The sequence below is a fragment of the Erpetoichthys calabaricus genome, chromosome 4, assembly GCF_900747795.2.
Source record: "Erpetoichthys calabaricus chromosome 4, fErpCal1.3, whole genome shotgun sequence".
Lineage (NCBI taxonomy): Eukaryota > Metazoa > Chordata > Cladistia > Polypteriformes > Polypteridae > Erpetoichthys > Erpetoichthys calabaricus.
In genome coordinates, this window is record NC_041397.2 from 299,470,000 (window position 1) to 299,489,793 (window position 19,794).

General features: G+C 41.6%; 1 protein-coding gene across 3 annotated transcripts in view; it reads right to left on the bottom strand.

Annotated features, from left to right (window-relative positions):
* runx1 (RUNX family transcription factor 1) overlaps positions 1 to 19,794 on the bottom strand; it is a 301,136-nt gene that overhangs the window by 45,460 nt on the left and 235,882 nt on the right. For all 3 annotated transcript variants that reach the window (XM_051927227.1, XM_051927228.1, XM_028800922.2), the window contains exon 5: positions 12,026 to 12,217. In XM_051927227.1, coding sequence (XP_051783187.1) covers positions 12,026 to 12,217 — 192 coding nt within the window. The remainder of the gene's footprint in view (positions 1 to 12,025; positions 12,218 to 19,794) is intronic.

The window sequence follows — 19,794 nt, forward strand, 5'->3', positions numbered from 1 at the left end:
TGGTATAAGATTGCAAAAGCGGTGTGGTCTCACTAGTCTGAGATATATATACAACAGTTTTTATGATGTAACCTAATATTTTATTTGCCTTTTTAATCGTTTCTGCATATTGTTCAGATGATAAAAATGTGTCCACATAAACCCTTAAATCCTTTTCTGAGGATACTTCCTGCAGCTCAGTGTCTCCTGTCTTTTATTTATAATTGATGTGCCTTTTGCCCACATGTAGCACTTTACACTTTTCTACAATAAACAGCATTTTCTAGGGGTTCGCCCAGTTCTGAAGCCTGTTCCAAGCTTTTTGAATTTTTTTGCTTCCTCCTCAGTGTCTGCCATCCCTCCAATTTAAGTGTCATCTGTGACTTTGACAAGTTTACTAACTATACCAGAATCAGCGTCATTAATACCAATTAGAAGAATTAATGGATAAAGGAGACCCCTGAGGGACTCCACTGATGCCCTCACTCCGTTCTCTACTTACTTGTAGTGTTTGTCTCCTGTTAGTTAACCAACTAGAGATCCAGTTTTGTAGGTCACCTCTTATGCCTACAGCTTCTAGTTTCACCATTAATCTTTGGTGCGGGACGACTGTATCAGAGGCTTTTTGAAGGTCTAAGTCAGTTATGTCGCATGCTTTGTTGTTGTCAACTACTGCAGTTGCCTCTTCAAAAAAAAACTAAAATATTAGCTTGGCAAGAACTTCTTCAAATAAGCCTATTCTAGCTGTGATTTAGTATATTATTTTCAGGCTGGTACTTTTCTCATTTATTTCTTACTACATGTATGCAATGGAACAGAAGTAAGACTTATTACCAGGATCCATTTTATTTCCATCCTTGGAGCAGAGTGTGGGTGGGCAGGCGGAGTGGTGGCTCTGAGGCTAGGGATTTGCACTGGTAATCAGAAGGTTGCCAGTTTGAACCTTGTAAATGTCAAAAGTGGCTCTACTTCATTGAGCTCTTAAGCAAGGCCCTTAACCTGCAATTGTTCCGTCCTGGGTATGACGTTAATCTGCATCCAGCCCTGCAAGTAGGCCCTTCAACCTGCAGGGAGAAACCTGGGGGTTGGTGGCAGAATTGGCACTATAGCTACCATAATAAACCTACCACTGTTCCATTCCATCTGAGCTAGTCTGGTACTGAAGTGTCACCCGGCACTCGGGTCCTAATCGGGGATCCTGAATTGGTGTGTCATGTGGTGGGTGCGGCAATGCGCTGTATCAGTGTGTGCTCCTAACCTCTCTATCTATACATATAAAAGGCAAAGCCCTCACTGACTCATCACTAATTCTCCCACTTTCCATATAGGTGGGAAGCTGAAATTTTGCATGCTCATTCCTTCCAATGTACTTACAAAAGTTAGGTATGTTTCATGTCCTATTGCAACACCCAAGGGGGGGAAACGGGTGTACCCCTTAAACTATATATATACGTAGATAGGGCATTAATGACATCCTGCGCTCATCTATCTATCTATCTATCTATCTATCTATCTATCTATCTATCTATCTATCTATCTATCTATCTATCTATCTATCTATCTATCTATCTATCTATCTATCTATCTATCTATCTATCTATCTATCTATCTATCTATCTATCTATCTATCATATAGTGCCTTTCATATCTATCTATCTATCTATCTATCTATCTATCTATCTATCTATCTATCTATCTATCTATCTATCTATCTATCTATCTATCTATCTATCTATCTATCTATCTATCTATCTATCTATCTATCTATCTATCATATAGTGCCTTTCATATCTATCTATCTATCTATCTATCTATCTATCTATCTATCTATCTATCTATCTATCTATCTATCTATCTATCTATCTATCTATCTATCTATCTATCTATCTATCTATCTATCTATCATATAGTGCCTTTCATACCTATCTATCAAAGTGAAAAAGGATTTGTGCAAAGTGGTCTAAATATATTATAAATATAGTATTTGATGGCAATATGGTGTGCTGGATAATGGACTACCTGTCTGACAGAGCGCAGTGTGTGAGACTCAAGGACTGTATGTGCAACACTGGAGCACCACGAGGAGCAGGCCTGTCTGCCTTACTCTTCACTCTCTATACCTCAGGTTATAAATACAACAGCAGGTCAGGTCACTTGTGCTAATTCTCAGATGACTCTGCAATTATGGGGGGTATTGAGACAGAGGAGTCAGGGAGGACTTTGTTTCTTGGTGCAAAGAGAATCGTCTGTAACTTAACATCAGCAACACTAAGGAACTGCTTATTGAGTTTCACCACACCAAAGAGCCTTTATGATCAGTCGCTAGTCAGGGCGTGGATGGAGAGGTGGTCTGCTCCTACAGGTACTTGGGGGTCCACATCAATGACAGGCTGGACTGGTCTCATAGCAAAGAGGAACTAGAGAAGAAATGGTAGAGCAGGCTCCTTAGGAGACTGTGCTCCTTTAAAGTGGGAAGTGGCATCCTTCACATCTTCTACACCTCTGTGATGTACCATTGTGTTGTGCTGAGCTGGTAACATCACTTCAGGAGAGGCCCACTGAATCAACAAGCTAACTAACAGGGCAGGCTCAATAATGGGACACACTCTGGACCCCCTGGAGGTAGTTTAAGAGTAGAAAATTAAAACAAAACTGAGTGGCATTATGAACAATGATGCACATCCTCTCTGTGACCCACCAACATTGAGGACTTTCAGACAACAAATTACTCAGCAGGATTGGGTCAGGAAACACCACTGGGGGTCCGTCATACCATCAGCAATACGTCTAATGTATTTATTTATTTAAAGTGCATCTGTAAAATGACAAATTTCCCTATTGGGTCAAATAAAGTTCTATCTATCTATCTATCTATCTATCTATCTATCTATCTATCTATCTATCTATCTATCTATCTATCTATCTATCTATCTATCTATCTATCTATCTATCTATCTATCTATCTATCTATCTATCTATCTATCTATCTATCATATAGTGCCTTTCATATCTATCTATCTATCTATCTATCTATCTATCTATCTATCTATCTATCTATCTATCTATCTATCTATCTATCTATCTATCTATCTATCTATCTATCTATCTATCTATCATATAGTGCCTTTCATATCTATCTATCTATCTATCTATCTATCTATCTATCTATCTATCTATCTATCTATCTATCTATCTATCTATCTATCTATCTATCTATCTATCTATCTATCTATCTATCTATCTATCTATCTATCTATCTATCTATCTATCACACAATTTATTTGTCCCTTAACTTGGTAAGGTTTACTCGTGCACTGTGACACTACCTGAAGTAAGACTTCTCTGTAAACCTCGTCACGTCTTTGAGGACGTCACACAGCATCTTTACATTCAGGACTTGTGCTGGATTGGGTGGTAGGACCTGGACTGGATAGACTGCCAGTTGTTTGAAAGGTTTCCCCTTTGTACTGTGGATGATCTTTTGAGCAGTGGCACAATCGACTACTATACTAATGACTTTAAAAGCCCCTCCAGACTCATAGGCACGAGGTGCCTCAGGGAGCTCCTTTGATCTTGGCATGATGTAGCCACGCACCTCAGTTGCGAAGACCAACCCACACTTCAGCTTTCTGATGTTTCTCTCCAAGTTTCAAGTTCCTGTGTAACGACGTTCTAATCATCTGCACCTGTTGGAGGGCACCTGATTTTAATTTCAGCCATTTGATGCAATGATAAAAGAGGGTGTGTGTGGTCTCTTTTTTTCTGCACAAGGAAATTGCATTTCTGTTGACCTACATACTATACATAAGAGCTTTGAAGGTTACTTTTTTAAATAAGATCATCTTTATGTATCCATATTGAAAAAAAACCTTTCAATGGGAGTGTAGTTACACACCACCAGAAGTACATACGAGTTTCACATATTTGCAGTTTTGAGTTACTGTTCAACAAAGTCTTTGAGTATCTTGTCAATTAATTAGATATCTTCACATATTAATTTATTTTTAAATTATCATATTTATTAAATACTGAAATTAAGCAATAGATGCTGTCAAGATAATGCTTGGCGGACACCTCCATACAACGTAAGTAATAACACACTGAGCAGAGAGGGGGCGCTGTCCACAATCATTTTCCACGCACAGTTCAGACGCTCGCCAGCTGGACTACAAGTCACCCAACTTTCTCTTCCACCATGAGACCCTGCCCCTTCCGGTCAGACCAATAAAGATCTTGAAGTCACAGGAACAGGTCTGGTTTTAGATCAATTAGTCTGAAATGCTGAGCATGTTGGGGGCTTCCCCTTGCCATTTTCAGCCGTGTGTTCAAAGACCATTGGGGGATTCCCCTTGGCATTTACAGAGTCATAATCGAAGTGCGGGGGATAGTGGTATCCTTCAGTATTTCAAACTGAAGATGGGGTCCAAAAAGGTGATTGAAGCATCACAATCAATGTGAGTTTGTATCATGGTCAAGTCAAAAATCTGGCAGAGGGCATAGTCCCCCGACCCAGCACCTCCTTGGAGTCTGCATTGCACTGGAAGTACAAATGTTCAACTGAGGGCCAGCTCTTGAGGTGGAAGGATCAATCATTCACTTTGCTTTTGTCTTGAATGGCTGTACGCTTTTCGTTTTACACTCTTGTGTGACATTTTCTTTGCCCGCTTTTTAACCTACCGACATTTAATGGGATTACTGACTGGCACCCTAACCCTTTTTACGTGTATTGTTTATTTAGAACAAACACAAATCATAATAGCAAGAACCAAGACTGGACCAGGAGCTAGTCCATCACAATACCCACACAGGCTAATGAGGAATCATCAAGGACCCTAACCTGCACGTTTTTGAGACTTTGGAAGGTAATTGGAATAATAATAATAATAATTGTATTTAATTATTATTATTATTTATATTTATATAGCTTTTTTCTCACTACTCAAAGTGCTTCTTCAGTGAGTGGGGAGCCACTTCAACCACCACTTACAGTATGTGTAGCATCCACCTGGATGAGGTGATGGCAGCCATTTTGTGCCAGAACTCTCACCACACATTAGCTGTTAAGTGGTGAAGCGGTGAGAGATAAACAATTAACTAAAGAATAAAATGAAATTAGAAAGGACATCGGGATGCGCTCTACTCTTTACAAAGATCCCCAGGGATCTTTTATGACCACAGAAAGTCAGGACCTCGATTTTTTACATCTCATCCAAAGGATGAGGTTATTTTAATAGCACAGTGTCCCCATCACGACACTGAGGTTTTATGATTCACATTCAAACCACAGGGTAAGTGCCCCCTCCTGAACACCTCATCTAGTAGTGACCCAAGTTTTGTCCTGAATGGTTTCCCATCCAAGTACTAGCCAGGCCTGAAAATGCTTGTGGTATAAGAACAGAGACAGCTCTCCACCACAAACAATAACTGGATCCATAAGGCAGCTGCATTCACCGCTGCACCACTCTTTCACCTAGGAAAGGCTATAATTAATACAATTCCTATTCAATAAAGCACATTTCCAACTACTGTGGATGCAAAGAGCATTAGAGAGCAGACCAAAATTGAATTCAAAGCTTCAGGTTTAGAAGACATAATATGAACAGTTTAGAAAACTAGCAAAATACAATTCTATTACCGTATATACTTGCATATAAGTCGAGTCTTGAAACATGCAACGTGCAACGTGCAACGGTTAGTGCCATGACCTCACCTACCGGGATCAAATCCTGTGCCTTGCTGCTGTCTTTGTAGAGTCTGCACACGCAACCGTGGGCTTTACTCTGGATACTCCCAACTTTCATATCAAAGGTGGACATTTTAGTTTGATGTGCCCAATACGAACGTACTTGTTCGTGTGTGTTTGTGTGAGTACACTGTGATAGACTGTCCTGCTGTCCTGTCTTGCACCCGGGATTAGTTTAAACCTTCCTAAACCCTAATGTGGTTTGATAATGTTATGTTATTTTTTTTTTATTTATTGGCTCAAACTATCTTAATACTCACAAGTTCATTTCTTGTGGGGTTAAGCAAAGCAGAATGTGTTAATAAGAGAAGCAGCTTCAAAGTTAAACTCTGTCATCGAAGACGGCTGAAACAAATAATGGCTTGTGCGTCAAACCACTCAGGATTGTCAACAGGTGGCAAATGCTCTTTTATTAGGCTAACTTTACACTTCTGTAGTTCCTGGAGTTATTTCAGTGTCCAAAAATGCAGGGAATCCACAGCGCACTAGTAACGTCAAATCTATTCTGTGGTTGGTGATCATATCACTGTGGAGAAGCGCAGTGCTGCCAGAGGAAATGTGACATGCTACATAACTTTGTGCATCTGCAAATGGAAGGGGTTCATTGAAATAAATGAAAATATGCAAAAATGCACATACGTACCAGGATCACACAGGGATCCTGCCCCTTCAACTTTCTTAATTGTGAGCCCTTCCAATTTGCGGATTCCCGCTCTCCAGAGGCATACAGGTACAGTTGAAAAATGTGTCCTTATGGTCTCTTATTTCCTGTTCTAAGGCCCAGACGTATCCATGCTCCTCACACTGACATAGTATGGGGTGTTCCCAAGCTGATCTCTGCCTCCGATGTAACTTCAGGATTTCAAACAACAGTCTGCACTTCTCCATTCATGCACTATGAGCACTGGCAGTTAACACTTGTATACCAGCACCTTGTCCCACATTACCAACCCGTACTTAGGACCCAAGCTCTTTGCTCTAATCCACACTTTCTGACCACCACTTCCTATTCTTAATATAATTTGTGCTTTTAGCCCTTCTGGGGTCTCCCCCTGTGCATTGAGAGTGCACAATAGGGAGTATCGCCACATTTTGCTTCCACTTCAGCCACTGACCATTGTAATTTCATAATGACCTCTCCTCAATTTGTTCCACCAGAGTTAAATTTAGTAGAGGGGTAGTTAAGGTTCAGGAGACAGGCTGCGGTTTAAACCAAAATGGGAACAAAGTTCTAAGTAGAAAAGCACATCATGTAATTTGTTAACAGCTAACACCATAAAAAATAACAAAGATTTTCCACAATATCCAGACCCAGCACACCACCATCCTTAATACTGTCACGATGATGTCAGTTATGTCATAATTAGGAGTCGTGAAGCCCCAAAGGGGACTGAGGCTTCCAAAATAAGTCACAAAAACAGACTGCTCGGAACAGGCTAGCACCAAGACAGCCAGATCTCCTGACTCCATTGGCAGGCTTCGGCCTAATTAGGCCCAAAGTGGAAAACTGGCTTTAAATATACTTTAAAGTCCCAAAATATCCTAAGATGTCTCTTGGGGTGAACAACTCTTAAAAACAATAGCTTGTAGAGACACTCTGAAGTAAAGAATATTTATAAATGAAGAAAATATAACAAGAAATGCTTGAAAGGGTAGAAAGAAATTGCCTAAAACTCAATCCAAGCTAAAAAAAAAAGAAAAGAATCCAAAAGTAGAAGCAAAACCAGAAAATCCAAATGAAAAAGCAATGCTTACAGGTCTCTAAACTCAAACTCAATCCATGAACCGCTACTGACATTGCTTCCCTGATTCAATCAACAGCCAGTGGGATGTCTCATGAGTGATGATGTCAGGATGGCCTCGACTCTTGGGGCAGCACCCACAAAGCACAAGGGACAAACATTACTCACAGATACTAACTGTTACGCCAGCGATCCAGCAAAAAGATTTGAAATAGTAACCAGGAGAAAAGAAGTAGTGAAAACCAGGAAAAGAGCCAAGAACCGAAGTTAACTGCAGAAACTGAAATCGAAGTTTAAAAAATATAGACAAGGATCAAAGAACCAAAGTATTCAAAAGTAATTGAAAAAGCACTAAGCAGAAAGGTTTGATTTAGAATCCATCCATTCAGATAAGGACATGTCCTTTCTGATAGACCTTTAACTCCAGTGAGTAATTGGATAAGGATTATGACCTCCGAAGTCACACGCCTAAAGACACAAAAGCAGCCCTAGTAGACAGAGCACAAAACGGAGCCGGACATACCTACACAATATGGCAGTAACAACGGTAAAAATAAAAATCACAAAAACAAAATGAAGGCTAAGTTACATAATTTACAGCCCTCAAAACCATCAATAAAAATGGAAAAAGGCACCAAATGAACTAGAATAGGAGAGAAAGAATATATACAGTATATACTAGTCATTTAGGCCGTTACAATAACGGGCGCTAGAACAGTAGTGCATAAACATTAGTAGGAACAGTCTATATTAAATGGCAAGGGACTTTGACCTCATTCTTTTTGTTGGTCGTATTTTTCTTTGTCTTTCTGCCTTTCTTTTGTTGATGTTTACTTGCTGAGCTGACCGTTCTTCGTGGGCTGCCGCCGTGTATTGTGTGTCTTTAATTTTCTGTGACAGTAATACTGTCTTGTATGGCTCTATTCAATAAGGACACGCACAAAAAGGCAAGCTTCAAAAGGGCGACCTCAATTGAGCGCGGCGCGCCCTTATTGAAAGATGCCTGTGCGCGCCCTTATTGAAGGGTACCGTCTTGTACATCCGTAATATACCTTTAATTTTCTCTGGCGGTAATACAGGCGTGCGCGTCGGTAATGTGCCTTTAATCTCATCGACAGTAATACTGGCTTGTATGTGGCTGTAATATGCGTCACTGTATTGTGTACCTTTAATTTCCTCTCGCAGTAATACTGGTTTGTATTTCCGTAAAATGCCTGTAACTTTCTCTGACAGTAATATCGCGCATCGCACCGTGCCCCGCGCATGCGCACTTCATCAGAAGACACCCACACACGGACACCTGGATGCACATAGGGATTTTATATATATAGATTATATACATACTAGCTGTCCTCTGCGGTTTCGCCCGCATAATGGTGAAACAGGACAAACTTTAAAAATCAATAAACAAACAGGTATGCATAGCTAAGCATGAGTATGGAAGGCCCTGCCCGGCTCCCCACCCTTGACGCCACGCTTCCCCCTCCCCTTGGCCCGCAGCCTTTGTCTCAGATTACTGCGAATATATCAGTCCTGCAAGTGAACTCTGATTCTTAGCACGATGAGAGATGTCACAAAATCAACCGGAATATTCCAGCAAATTATAGACTAAAACCCTATCTAAATCTGTTAACTAGTTCTCTTGTTCGCTAGCTAAGCGGAGGTAAGGTACACACCCCGAGGCTGGCGTGTGAGTGAGGACAGCCACACCCCCCTACACTCGGTCCACTGTGTCTCTCTTAGATGCACACAAATGAATCACTCCTGTAAGCGAACTATGATACTTAACACGCTGAGAGAAGTCGCGAAATCAAACGGAATGTTCAAGCAAATTCTAGAAAAAAACCTGATCTATCCGTTAAGTAGTTCTCTCATGAAAAGTGGACAGACATACAGAAAGACAGATGTTGGATTGTATATATATATATATATATATATATATATATATATATATATATATATATATATATATATACAGATTATATATATTACAGTATATATATTGTGGTACCTGGATGGGGGTGGTACCCAGCCGGGACGCCCGAGAAGACGGGAAGGAAGGCTTATGCCTCCTCCAGACCTTGAGGGGGCGACCGCCCTGGGGGCCGCAGGTACAGAGCTGGGAAGCTCGACCCTGTAGGGACCCGTGGTTACCGCCAGGGGGACCCCAATACCTGGAGGACCCTGGACCTCAGCATTTCCACCACACCAGGAAGTGCTGGGGGGAAGAGGAACAGGGACACCCGGGGAGACAGCCGGCACTTCCGCCACACTGGGGCGTGTCGGTGGGAGATTGCCGGGAACACACCTGGAGCACATCCGGGTGCTTCTTTAAAGGGGCCGCCCCCCTTCAGAGATGGACTTGAGTCGGGTGGAAGAGTGGACAAGGTTTCTGGAGGAGAGAAGGAGGTGGTCTGAAGACAGAGAGAGAAGGCATTGTTGATTGGCCTGGACTGTGGGGTATTGGGGCTTGTGAGTAAACTGTAAATATGGTGAGCCTCAATAAATGTGTGTGGGGTGATTTAAACGTGTCTGCCTGCCTGTGTCCGGGTCATATTCCACAATATATATTTAACATGCTGAGTGATACCCTTCTGTCATGTGTCACAAGTGATTACTTGTGAACTACTGGGGTTACAACCTCAATCTTAGTTTTGATTGAAAGCTTATGACCTGATATGTTCTTGTTATTCAAAAAATATGAAGTAGAAGCAACCTCAGCCAACTGACCTGTGCCTGTGGGTTTTCTATTGCAAAGAGATCGGCAAATGAAGTGAAATGTCAGCAAGAAAAAAAAGCCCAGCAACATGTGCTGAGCATTACGCAAATCACAGAGGCTGCTGAAATGCTGAAAAATATTATAATAGGAAGAAGATGAAAAAGAAGAGACTGGTTGTTATCTGCAGAGCATTAAGTGCAGGTTACAGGATGCAAGAAAGATAAGGATGTATAAATTCATGTGAATGGTGCTCTGCTTGTAACTTCTGGGTCTAGAAACTTGATCTTAGTCTTGATCAAAAGCTTACGACCTGATATGTTCTGGAAATTGAAAAAAGCCTCAGCAAAATGACTTGTGCTTGTGGGTTTACTATGGCAAAGTGCTTGGCAAGCAATGTGACATGGCAGAAAGCAAACAAGGAATAGTGACATCTTCTGAGCATCAAGCAAATCACAGAGGCTGCTATTTGGGCTGCTAACTATAATAATAATAATAATAATAATAATAATAATAGACGAAGAAGAAGAAAAGCAATGCCATCTGATGAGTGTCAAATGCAGGAGTCGTCATGCAAGAATGACAAGGACAGAGAAACACATGCAACTGGAGGTCCACATTTTCACAAGTAATTACTAATAAGAGGTCCTATATAACACTAAAGTAAACACAAACATGTCACATAAACAAAAATACTTTAGTACAAATGGTAAAGAAAAAAATAATGTAAACCTAAGCCAAAGGAAAAGACCTGCTTTACACATAACATCTACTCCTGGTTGTCACAAGGTGGAAATGGAACTCCATCTCCAACAATAATATTGTTATAGCCAAAATAAAATAAACAAAATGATGGCACCCATGATAGAAAAACAATAAACAAAAGTAGTGGTACATGATCAACAAAACCTAACAAAAATATAGTAATGATTAAAATAAATAAGACAAATACAACATAATTCTAAGATGTCCAAAATCACTACATAATAACACACCAAATGATATGCCCATGATAGAAGATGGCTACATTTACTTCCCCCTTAAGCTGATGTCACATTATACGACTTGTAATCGTTGCTCATGTCAGACTCACTATAGCTGAGATTGTCGCCTGGCTCTTGTCAACATACATGACTTAAAATTACTGGGCACGTCTAATTTAGTGAATGCCAACCTTCCAGCACAATCGTGCTCAGCCCTTTTAGTGACAGCCAATAATGTGCTGTATGAAGCATTAACAGGTACGACTGCTTTTTTCTTTTTTTTTTCTTACAGCTTTTTCCATTCTGTCATGGTATGTAAAACATAAGACATCAGACAGATGAGCATCTCTTCTGTTTGGAAGGTCCAAAACTCCCATGTTCCCTGTTCTTTGTTGCTGCCTTGTATATATTTAACCTTCACGATAATTGAACGTTGCTCATGGACACAGAGTGACAAGCAAGTTGTGGACCAGTTGTAGTGAATCACTGGGCATGTTACATTTTGCGACTGACTTCACGGGAGTGTACTGCCGACAGCCTCAGACTTGCTAAGACTATGTAAATAAATGAAGGTGACTAGAAGTTGGTGGAAAAGTCATTTAATGTGACATGGCCTTTAGGAGAAATTTATTTTTACCATAAATGAAAGCCAATAACAGGTAGACTCATGACGAATAGTACTTTAAAGTGCATGAGTATTCACCCATGTCAGTGTGAATTGACAAATTAAAATGCCCACACATTAACGCGTGGGAATATGTGCAAAGGTAGGAATAAAGCCTAAGAGCAGTGATGAGTTGTTACCTGTCATCAATGGCACATCTCAAGCATTTTTATCGCTGAACTGCGTTGCCCAACTCACCTTGCAGCTGACTGGGTGGTTGACTCCCAAAAGGCGTGGTGTGGTTGAGGGAAGGACGAGGGTTGGGTGTAGGGCTGGGATGGTGTGGGCTGACCCTCATGGCGGTGCGTCTCAGTTGCTCCAGCTCGCTCAGCCTCTCAGAGAAAGCAAGGCTGCCTGTTTTACTCTGCTCCTCCAGCTTCTGACGATGACCTACCCGACATTAAAAGAAAAGAATATGAAAATCCCAGGTGCTGATACTAGGGGAAGGTTCAGCAAGAGATTCAAAACAAGAGTGAAAAAAGACAGGTGATTCTTAATGTTCATACATTTACACTGGTGCTATTTTCAGACAGAAACCCAAATACAGGCAAAACCACAATCCCAGTGAGACAAAAGCTGCAGAAACACTGGTTCTAGATTTAAAGCGTTCAGATTTTTCCATTAGTTTTTAACTAGCTGGGGGGGTCAATGTTACCGTTAAAGCCAGGTTATAATAAAACTCCATATTCTACTGAAGCAGGAGACCTCCCAGTGTGAGTGAACATGGGCTGGAAAAGGAGTTTGTGTGTGTGTGTGTGTGTGTTGGAAATCGAGGGTGGGTGGCGAATCCAGAAAAACTTAAAGTCTGTCACTGCAGATGAAGAGATCGCTTCTTAAAATAAAACCTCTTTTACGCACTTTAGAGCAGGAGCCAATTTGTCATGTCGCCAACTCAAAAAGGCGGCGTCTGTGCCCCCCCCGCCCCCCTGCTCACCCCCCTTGCTCACAGACTCCAGCCAGAGCTGTGAATCCACTAAAGGCGGAAAGAAAGAAGACCAAATAAAAATAAAATAATAATAAAAAAAAGAAAAAAAAACGACAGCCTTTTCTCTGTGGCCAGCTCTGTCACCAGATTCACAGCTGCAGCAAAGTTTTCCACTGCCGTTTTGGCAGTTCACCTTATTGGCGTGTCTGTTTCTTATTTCCTTTCAAAGTTACTGACGTTACATTTGAACAGCGGTTTTCTATTAGTACTCTCTCTTCCGTCCTAATTTACAAGATATGCTAATAATCGCTGAATGCAAATGGACAGTAATGAAATGATATGAAATGAATTGAATTACCATTTGCCTACAGAAGGATCCTTTTCAGAATAAGACTGACCTCAAACTGATGGAATTTGGAATTTAAACATTCAATGCCTATGAAAAGTATTCACCCCCTTGGAAGTTTTCATTGTTTTTAATTATACAGTACTAAACCCCAATGGATTTAATTAGGCTTTTCGATCAACAGAAAAAGATTCTTTCAAGTTTCACAGATTTTTGCGAACTGGTCTAAATTATTTACATACATAAAGCACAAAATAACTGATCACATAGTCAATCCCTTCAAGTCAGTATTCAGTCATGGCATCCTGGAGTCTCAGATCTATCAGAGTTTCCATCGTTCTCCAGTGTTCTTTTCAAAGCTCCTCGGATCTATCAGTTTGCATGGAGATCCGAAGTGAACAACTGTTTTTCAAGCATAGCCACTAATTCTAATGTGGACTCGGCCACTCCAGGATATTCACGTTGCTGTTTTGATGCTGTTGACTCCATCAGGTTTTCCTCCAGGGTTTCCCCATATTTTGCTGCATTCGTTTCACCCTCAGGAGCCTTCCTGCTGGAGATGATGTGTTCTTTTGTAATATGCAGCATTCAAACATGGCATTTAGTCTGATGGCCAACAATCTCAAATGTGGACTCATCAAACCAGAGGATCTTCAGAGTCTCCCATGTGTCTTTGACTGAGATGTTCTGTGTGTTTCTCTCTTTGCCAATCTTCCATAAAGCTGCGATAGGTGAAGCACCCGTACTGTCTCTCTAATCTCATCTACCCGAATTTGTTGTTCCTTCAGAGTTCTCAGAGGTCACTCATTGGCCTCCTTCGCCCAACTTCTTCTTGCATGGTGACTCTCATTTTGTGGATTGCCTGTTCTACTCAGATTTCCAGCTGTCCCATAGTCTTTCCTTTTCTTTATGATTGATTTATCTGGTATCACACACGTGAGACCTAAAAAGACTCAAAGGGAGGTAATTCCACACCAGACCAGAGGATGGCAGAGTGCACTGATCCTTGCTCTTTTTCCATTGGCAGACCTACCATGGGAAATTTTGCCTGGATCCAATGACATCACTTGTCACTTCCGGTTCCGGCCCCAAGGACGTCACTCCCAGTCATGGCCCAGAGGACGTCACTTCCTGTACCTGTCTGATGACATTATTTCCCCTGTCTGACTATAAAACCACCATGTTTGCCTGTTTGCCTTGTTCTTACTTGGACAAAAGTCTGTAAACGCTGAACCACCCATCATCTTTTGGCAGCCTAATTTCAAGTATAAGGGTGGCAGCCCCCCAAACCTCTTTCTGTGTCTGTCTCAATCTGTTTACACTGGATATTCAGTCACTTGGATCATCTTCCAGAGATCATCACAGAGTTCCCTGGCATGATCTTCTATCTACATGGTATAGGTCAGTCCACCATATTCACTTCTCCACAAGTTGTCCCTTTGACATTCAGGCACATTTATACAACAATCAACTGAAAATGATTGTGATCTTCGCTGAACTCCTTCTGGGACTTCAAAAACAAATGGGCTACACCAGAGAGGATTTAGAGGTGTCAGGTTAAGAGGGATGAAAAGTATGGGGTCCATTATTGTATGTTTTACATTTGTATTAGTCTTACCTACTATGCAAAGATCTGCTTTCACTTTGACATTCAAGAATCCTTGCCTGTTGATCAGTGTTAAAGAAGACAAATTAAATTCGATATACTGTATACCACATGCAGTTCAGAAGAGGTCATCCACCTGAAGCTAAGCATGTTTGAGCCTGGACAGAACTTGGATGGGAGACCATCTAGGAAAGCATGGATAGCTGCTGGAAGAGGTGATGAAGAGGACAGCAGGGGGCGCATACCCTGTAGTCTGTGTGTGAATCCCAATGCCCCAGTGCAGTGAAGGGGACACTGTAATGTAAAAATGGCGCTGTCCTTTGTATGAAACGTAACATTGAGATCCTGACTCTCCGTGGTCATTAAAGATCCTTGCGTATCCTTTGGAAAGAGTAGGGTGTATTCCAATGTCCAGGCTAAATTGCCCACCGCAGCCTAGTCATTCTGGCCCCCTAATCTTCCCCTGTCTCTAATTGGTTATCTCTCTTACCACTTCACCACCTAATAGCTCATGTGTGGAGAGGGCACTGGTGCATAAATAGCTGTCGTTGCATCTGCCAGGTTGGTGCTACACATTGATTGTGGTTGAAGTGGCTCCCCACTCACTGAAGCGCTTCGAGTATTTAGAAAAGTGTTATATAAAAGTAAACAAGTATTATTATTATATTTTGTACATCTGCCTTAATAAAAGTAAAATGTTTCTGTGTGTGTTTGTGTATCTGTACTTCCATCTGGCTACTATGTCTCTGCTATACAACATTTGGTGTGAGATTTGTAAAAACAGTGCTAATGTTTGTGATGCACCATCTGTTGGAATGAACACTATGCATTCCATTACTACATGCATTACAAAATCCATTGACGCTGAATATGCCAAATAGATAGTAACTGCCAGATGGACAGAAATCAGCTTATCCAACTTAATAAAAGAACAAATGTCTGTGTTTGTCTGTGTATTTGTGTGTCCACATGGTTGTGAGGGTTAGGAAAAAAAAGTAAAGAAGAAGGGTCAAAAAACTCAAAAATTATAACAAAAATACCAAATAATGGCATTATCGGCATATTATATTATAGCCCAGCAACAGCAGCGTGGTAGCTGTTCACATGGTCCATGTGAATGAGGTTTATAGCCATAATGTTAATGACTCATAACTTTGCCTGTTATCCAAAGGACGAGTGTAAACAGCGATAAATTGATGCACATGTCGGAAAGCCAAAGCTCTGATACAACTAGGCCAGAGTGTCTAAACAAGGCCCATGTGGTAGCAACCACCACCACATTTTCCCAGCAAAACTCTTCGACTATAGGAGTTGTTGATCAGCGATGCTGAAGGGAAGTGGCAAAAATGGGCAGCTCTATCCAAAGAGGGAAAGGCCTCTGCAAGGAAAAGGGATTGGGTTCATAATATTTTAGCGGTCCAATTGGACAACCCATGTATCAAATAAAAAATAAGAAGTCAATATTGATAATTTAGATTTCAGCCCGACTTAGATGGGGAGCACAACTAGTATATATATACTGTGTATATATATATATATACATGAGGATTGTTCAAATATGAACAGGAATTTATAAACTGCATTTTATTTATCGAATACAATGAAACGACTTAGACAATGTTTTTCTATGTAGTCTCCTGCCACTGCGATACACTTGTTCCAGGGCTCAGGAAGCTTCTTAATCCCAGAACAGTAGAAGTCATCCCCAAGCTGATTCTTAAGTCTCGAATAAATCTGAGATGGAACGACTCCTTCATTTGTGTAACATTTAATAATAATTCTCTACACAACTCTACTGTGTGCCTTCTGCTCTGACATGTTATGTTTCTAGACTTCTCTAGCGCCTTCAACAACATCCAACCTCTGCTACTTAGGGACAAGCTGACAGAGATGAGAGTAGATTCATACCTGGTGGCATGGATTGTGGACTATCTTACAGACAGACCTCAGTATGTGCGTCTCGGGAACTGCAGGTCTGACATTGTGGTCAGCAACACAGGAGCGCCACAAGGGACTGTACTGTGCAAAAGAGGACAGAGCCGACTATACTTCCTTAGAAGGCTGGCATCCTTCAACATCTGCAATAAGATGCTGCAGATGTTCTATCAGACAGTTGTGGCGAGCGCCCTCTTCTACGTGGTGGTTCAAAGTGCATGTGTTTGTCCAACAAGTCATGTCTCACCTTGCACTCTTTATAAGAACTTTCCTGTTTATAATTGAACACCCCTCATATATATATATATATATATATATATATATATATATATATATATATATATATATATATATACAGTATATATATATATGTATATATATATATATATATATATATATATATATATATATATATATATATATATCATGGGGGAGTAGGAGACATGTTTGGGGTCCTGTAAAGATAAGCAATTCCACCATAGCACAAGAGGGGGCACTGTCAGTAATACAATATTTCTTACTGTCCACAGTTCAGAGGAATGTTGGATAGCGGATGACTGATGACACTTCTGGCCATCATGCTGGGTGTTCTCCAGCAACACCTGACCCTTCCAGAAACCAGCTCTTTAATACCACCCACCAGGAGAAGGAGTCAGTCAGTCTTGCAGCTCACTGTGACTGAGGAAAAAATGTTCAGAAGCTCTTCATTGTGACATTTAAAGCACCCTGGTGTGCTATTTATTTACCATCTATTTTCAAACTGACCTGCCTACTGTTTCCCCAAACCTTTTTTGTGGCTTCTCCAAGTCTTATATTGTCACAATAAATATATATAAAATCCAGTGTTTGTCTGTCTGTCTGTGTGTGTGTCTACTTAATGGATTTAGATCGGATTTTTTTCTACAATTTGCTTGAACTTCTCTCATTGCGCTAAGTGTCATAGTTCACTTGCAGGAGCGATTTATTTGCGTGAATCCGAGACCGTGGCTGCGGGCCGAGGGGAGGGGTAAGCGTGACGTCAGGAGTAGGGAGATGGCAGGGTCCTCACACGCCAGCCTCCGTTCGAGTCGCTCTGCCTCTCTTTGGAGCATACCTTGCCTCCGCTTAGCTAGCGATACCTGTTTGTTTATTGATTTTTAAAGTTTGTCCTGTTTCACTACTACGCGGGCCGAGCCGTGGGGGACGGCTACTATATATATACCAGTAATGGCGCACGGCACGATAATGTGCAGTGAATACCCTTGACTTGAGCATTCCTAGTTTTCATCCTCTTTCTCTGTATGTTTAGCACTCATTTGCTCAGAGGTCGATGCACTTGCTGTTTCCTGAGCTGCTCTTCTTTTCTCCACCCTAGCGGCCCGCTTCGTCTCTTCTTTCGTCAGCATCTTTTCACATTAAAAGTGATTAAGTCAGTGTTTGTGTTGCAGTTACTTAGTACATTTTCCTTAATTTTTCACTTAAGCTAGCACTTAAGTCTTTAATCTGCCTCAAGAATGATTTAAGATATGAAGAGGTAGGGGATGTGATGTCAAACATGGTAGGGATGAGAACGGCGTCCGTACGCATGTGCCACACGGCCACTCTGCTAACAGCTGCCAAGAGTTGATTCCAAAATAAAATAAAATGAAATAAAAAAAGGAATAACCTTGGAGGTCAATCATCACCCCAAAATGCGGAAAGCAGATGCCACGTAGTATATGTGTACCAAATTTCAGGTCAATAGGTCAAACGCTTTGTGAGCTGCAGGCAATTTAAAATCCTGGACAGACAAACGGACAGCCACGGTAGCGTATTATATATAAAGATATATCAATTTATATTATTGTACACATTGTCACAGGACGCCTATATAGCGCCTTTGCCAGGAGAGGACAGCCGCCCTGGTTGCTATAGGGGTCACGGGAACCGAGCTGGGAAGCTCAACCCTATAGGGGCCCGTGGCCACCGCCAGGGGGCGGGTTCTGGATACTGAAGCCCTGGAAGCCAGCACTTCCGCCACACCAGGAAGTGCTGGCTGAAGGTATTCCAGGGTCACCCGGAGTGCTTCCAGTTGCTCAGCCAGCACTTCCACCACACCAGTAAGTGCCAGCAGAAGTTCATCAAGGGGCACCTGGAGCAGCTTAAAAGGGGCTGCCTTCCAACAGTCGGGGAGCTGGTGTCGGACGGAAGGAGACAAGGCTTCGGTGTGTGGAGAGAAGGCGGCCCGAAGAGGACACCATTGTGAGGCCAGAGAGAAAGGTGATTGGTGCTGGAAGCACTGTGTGCTGTGCGGGACTCTAATATTTGTAAATAGAACTGTAAATATATTGTGTGTGGTGGACTGGAGACGGTGTCTGTCTGTCTGTGGTCGGGTTGGCAAGGTAATTCTGATACTCCAGGACAGGAGATGGGCCTACATAAATGGCCCACATGGCAAGTCATCTGGTAATAATAACTTTGTCAGTGACACAAGATGGCCTGAAGGAAGTGTATGACTCAGTGTAATGCAGACTGACCAGGGATTAAAGATTCAGTAAGGATACACAATGGAAGGCCACGGGATAAAAAAGTAGTCCCATCATGCAAATAGCTGGTTGCCTTATCCACACTGCGAAGAAGTGTCTGGGGGGTATGGTCTACTTCAGAGATGCAGGGACACCTGCGACTGCCAGGGAGAGCTCTAGAATGACAGCACCAGGGGTTCTCCTGACCTGGAAGAGGTTTACAAGCCCACCCCAGAAATAGTTCCTGGCTGCAGCTTAAAAGCACCGGTCATTAGTCCAGTGAACTTAAAGTCACGAGTCGACCTGGCAGAATGAAGAAAGGTCAGAGAAGATGAGAGGTGATTAAGAGCGAGCAGGAGGATGAGGAGGAGGAGGAGGATAAGGAGGAGGAGGAGGAGGAGGAGGAGATGCCTCAAGGTAGGCAGGTGGGCTCGCCACCCTACCAGACTGTTAAGTTAGACCCTGTGGCCTAGGGGCTCATTAAATCTCCTTTCATTTGTATCCTGACCTTTTCTGTTTTATTATTTCTTTATTGTAATAAGTCCCCCCCTTCTTTTTCTAATATGTTTGGCCTAGCCGTTTTTTTTTTTTTTTTTCTGGTTTCGGGCTTCCAAAAAAGTGACCCCAAAATATGTACACAATATACTTGATGAAATATATTTATATTGTTTT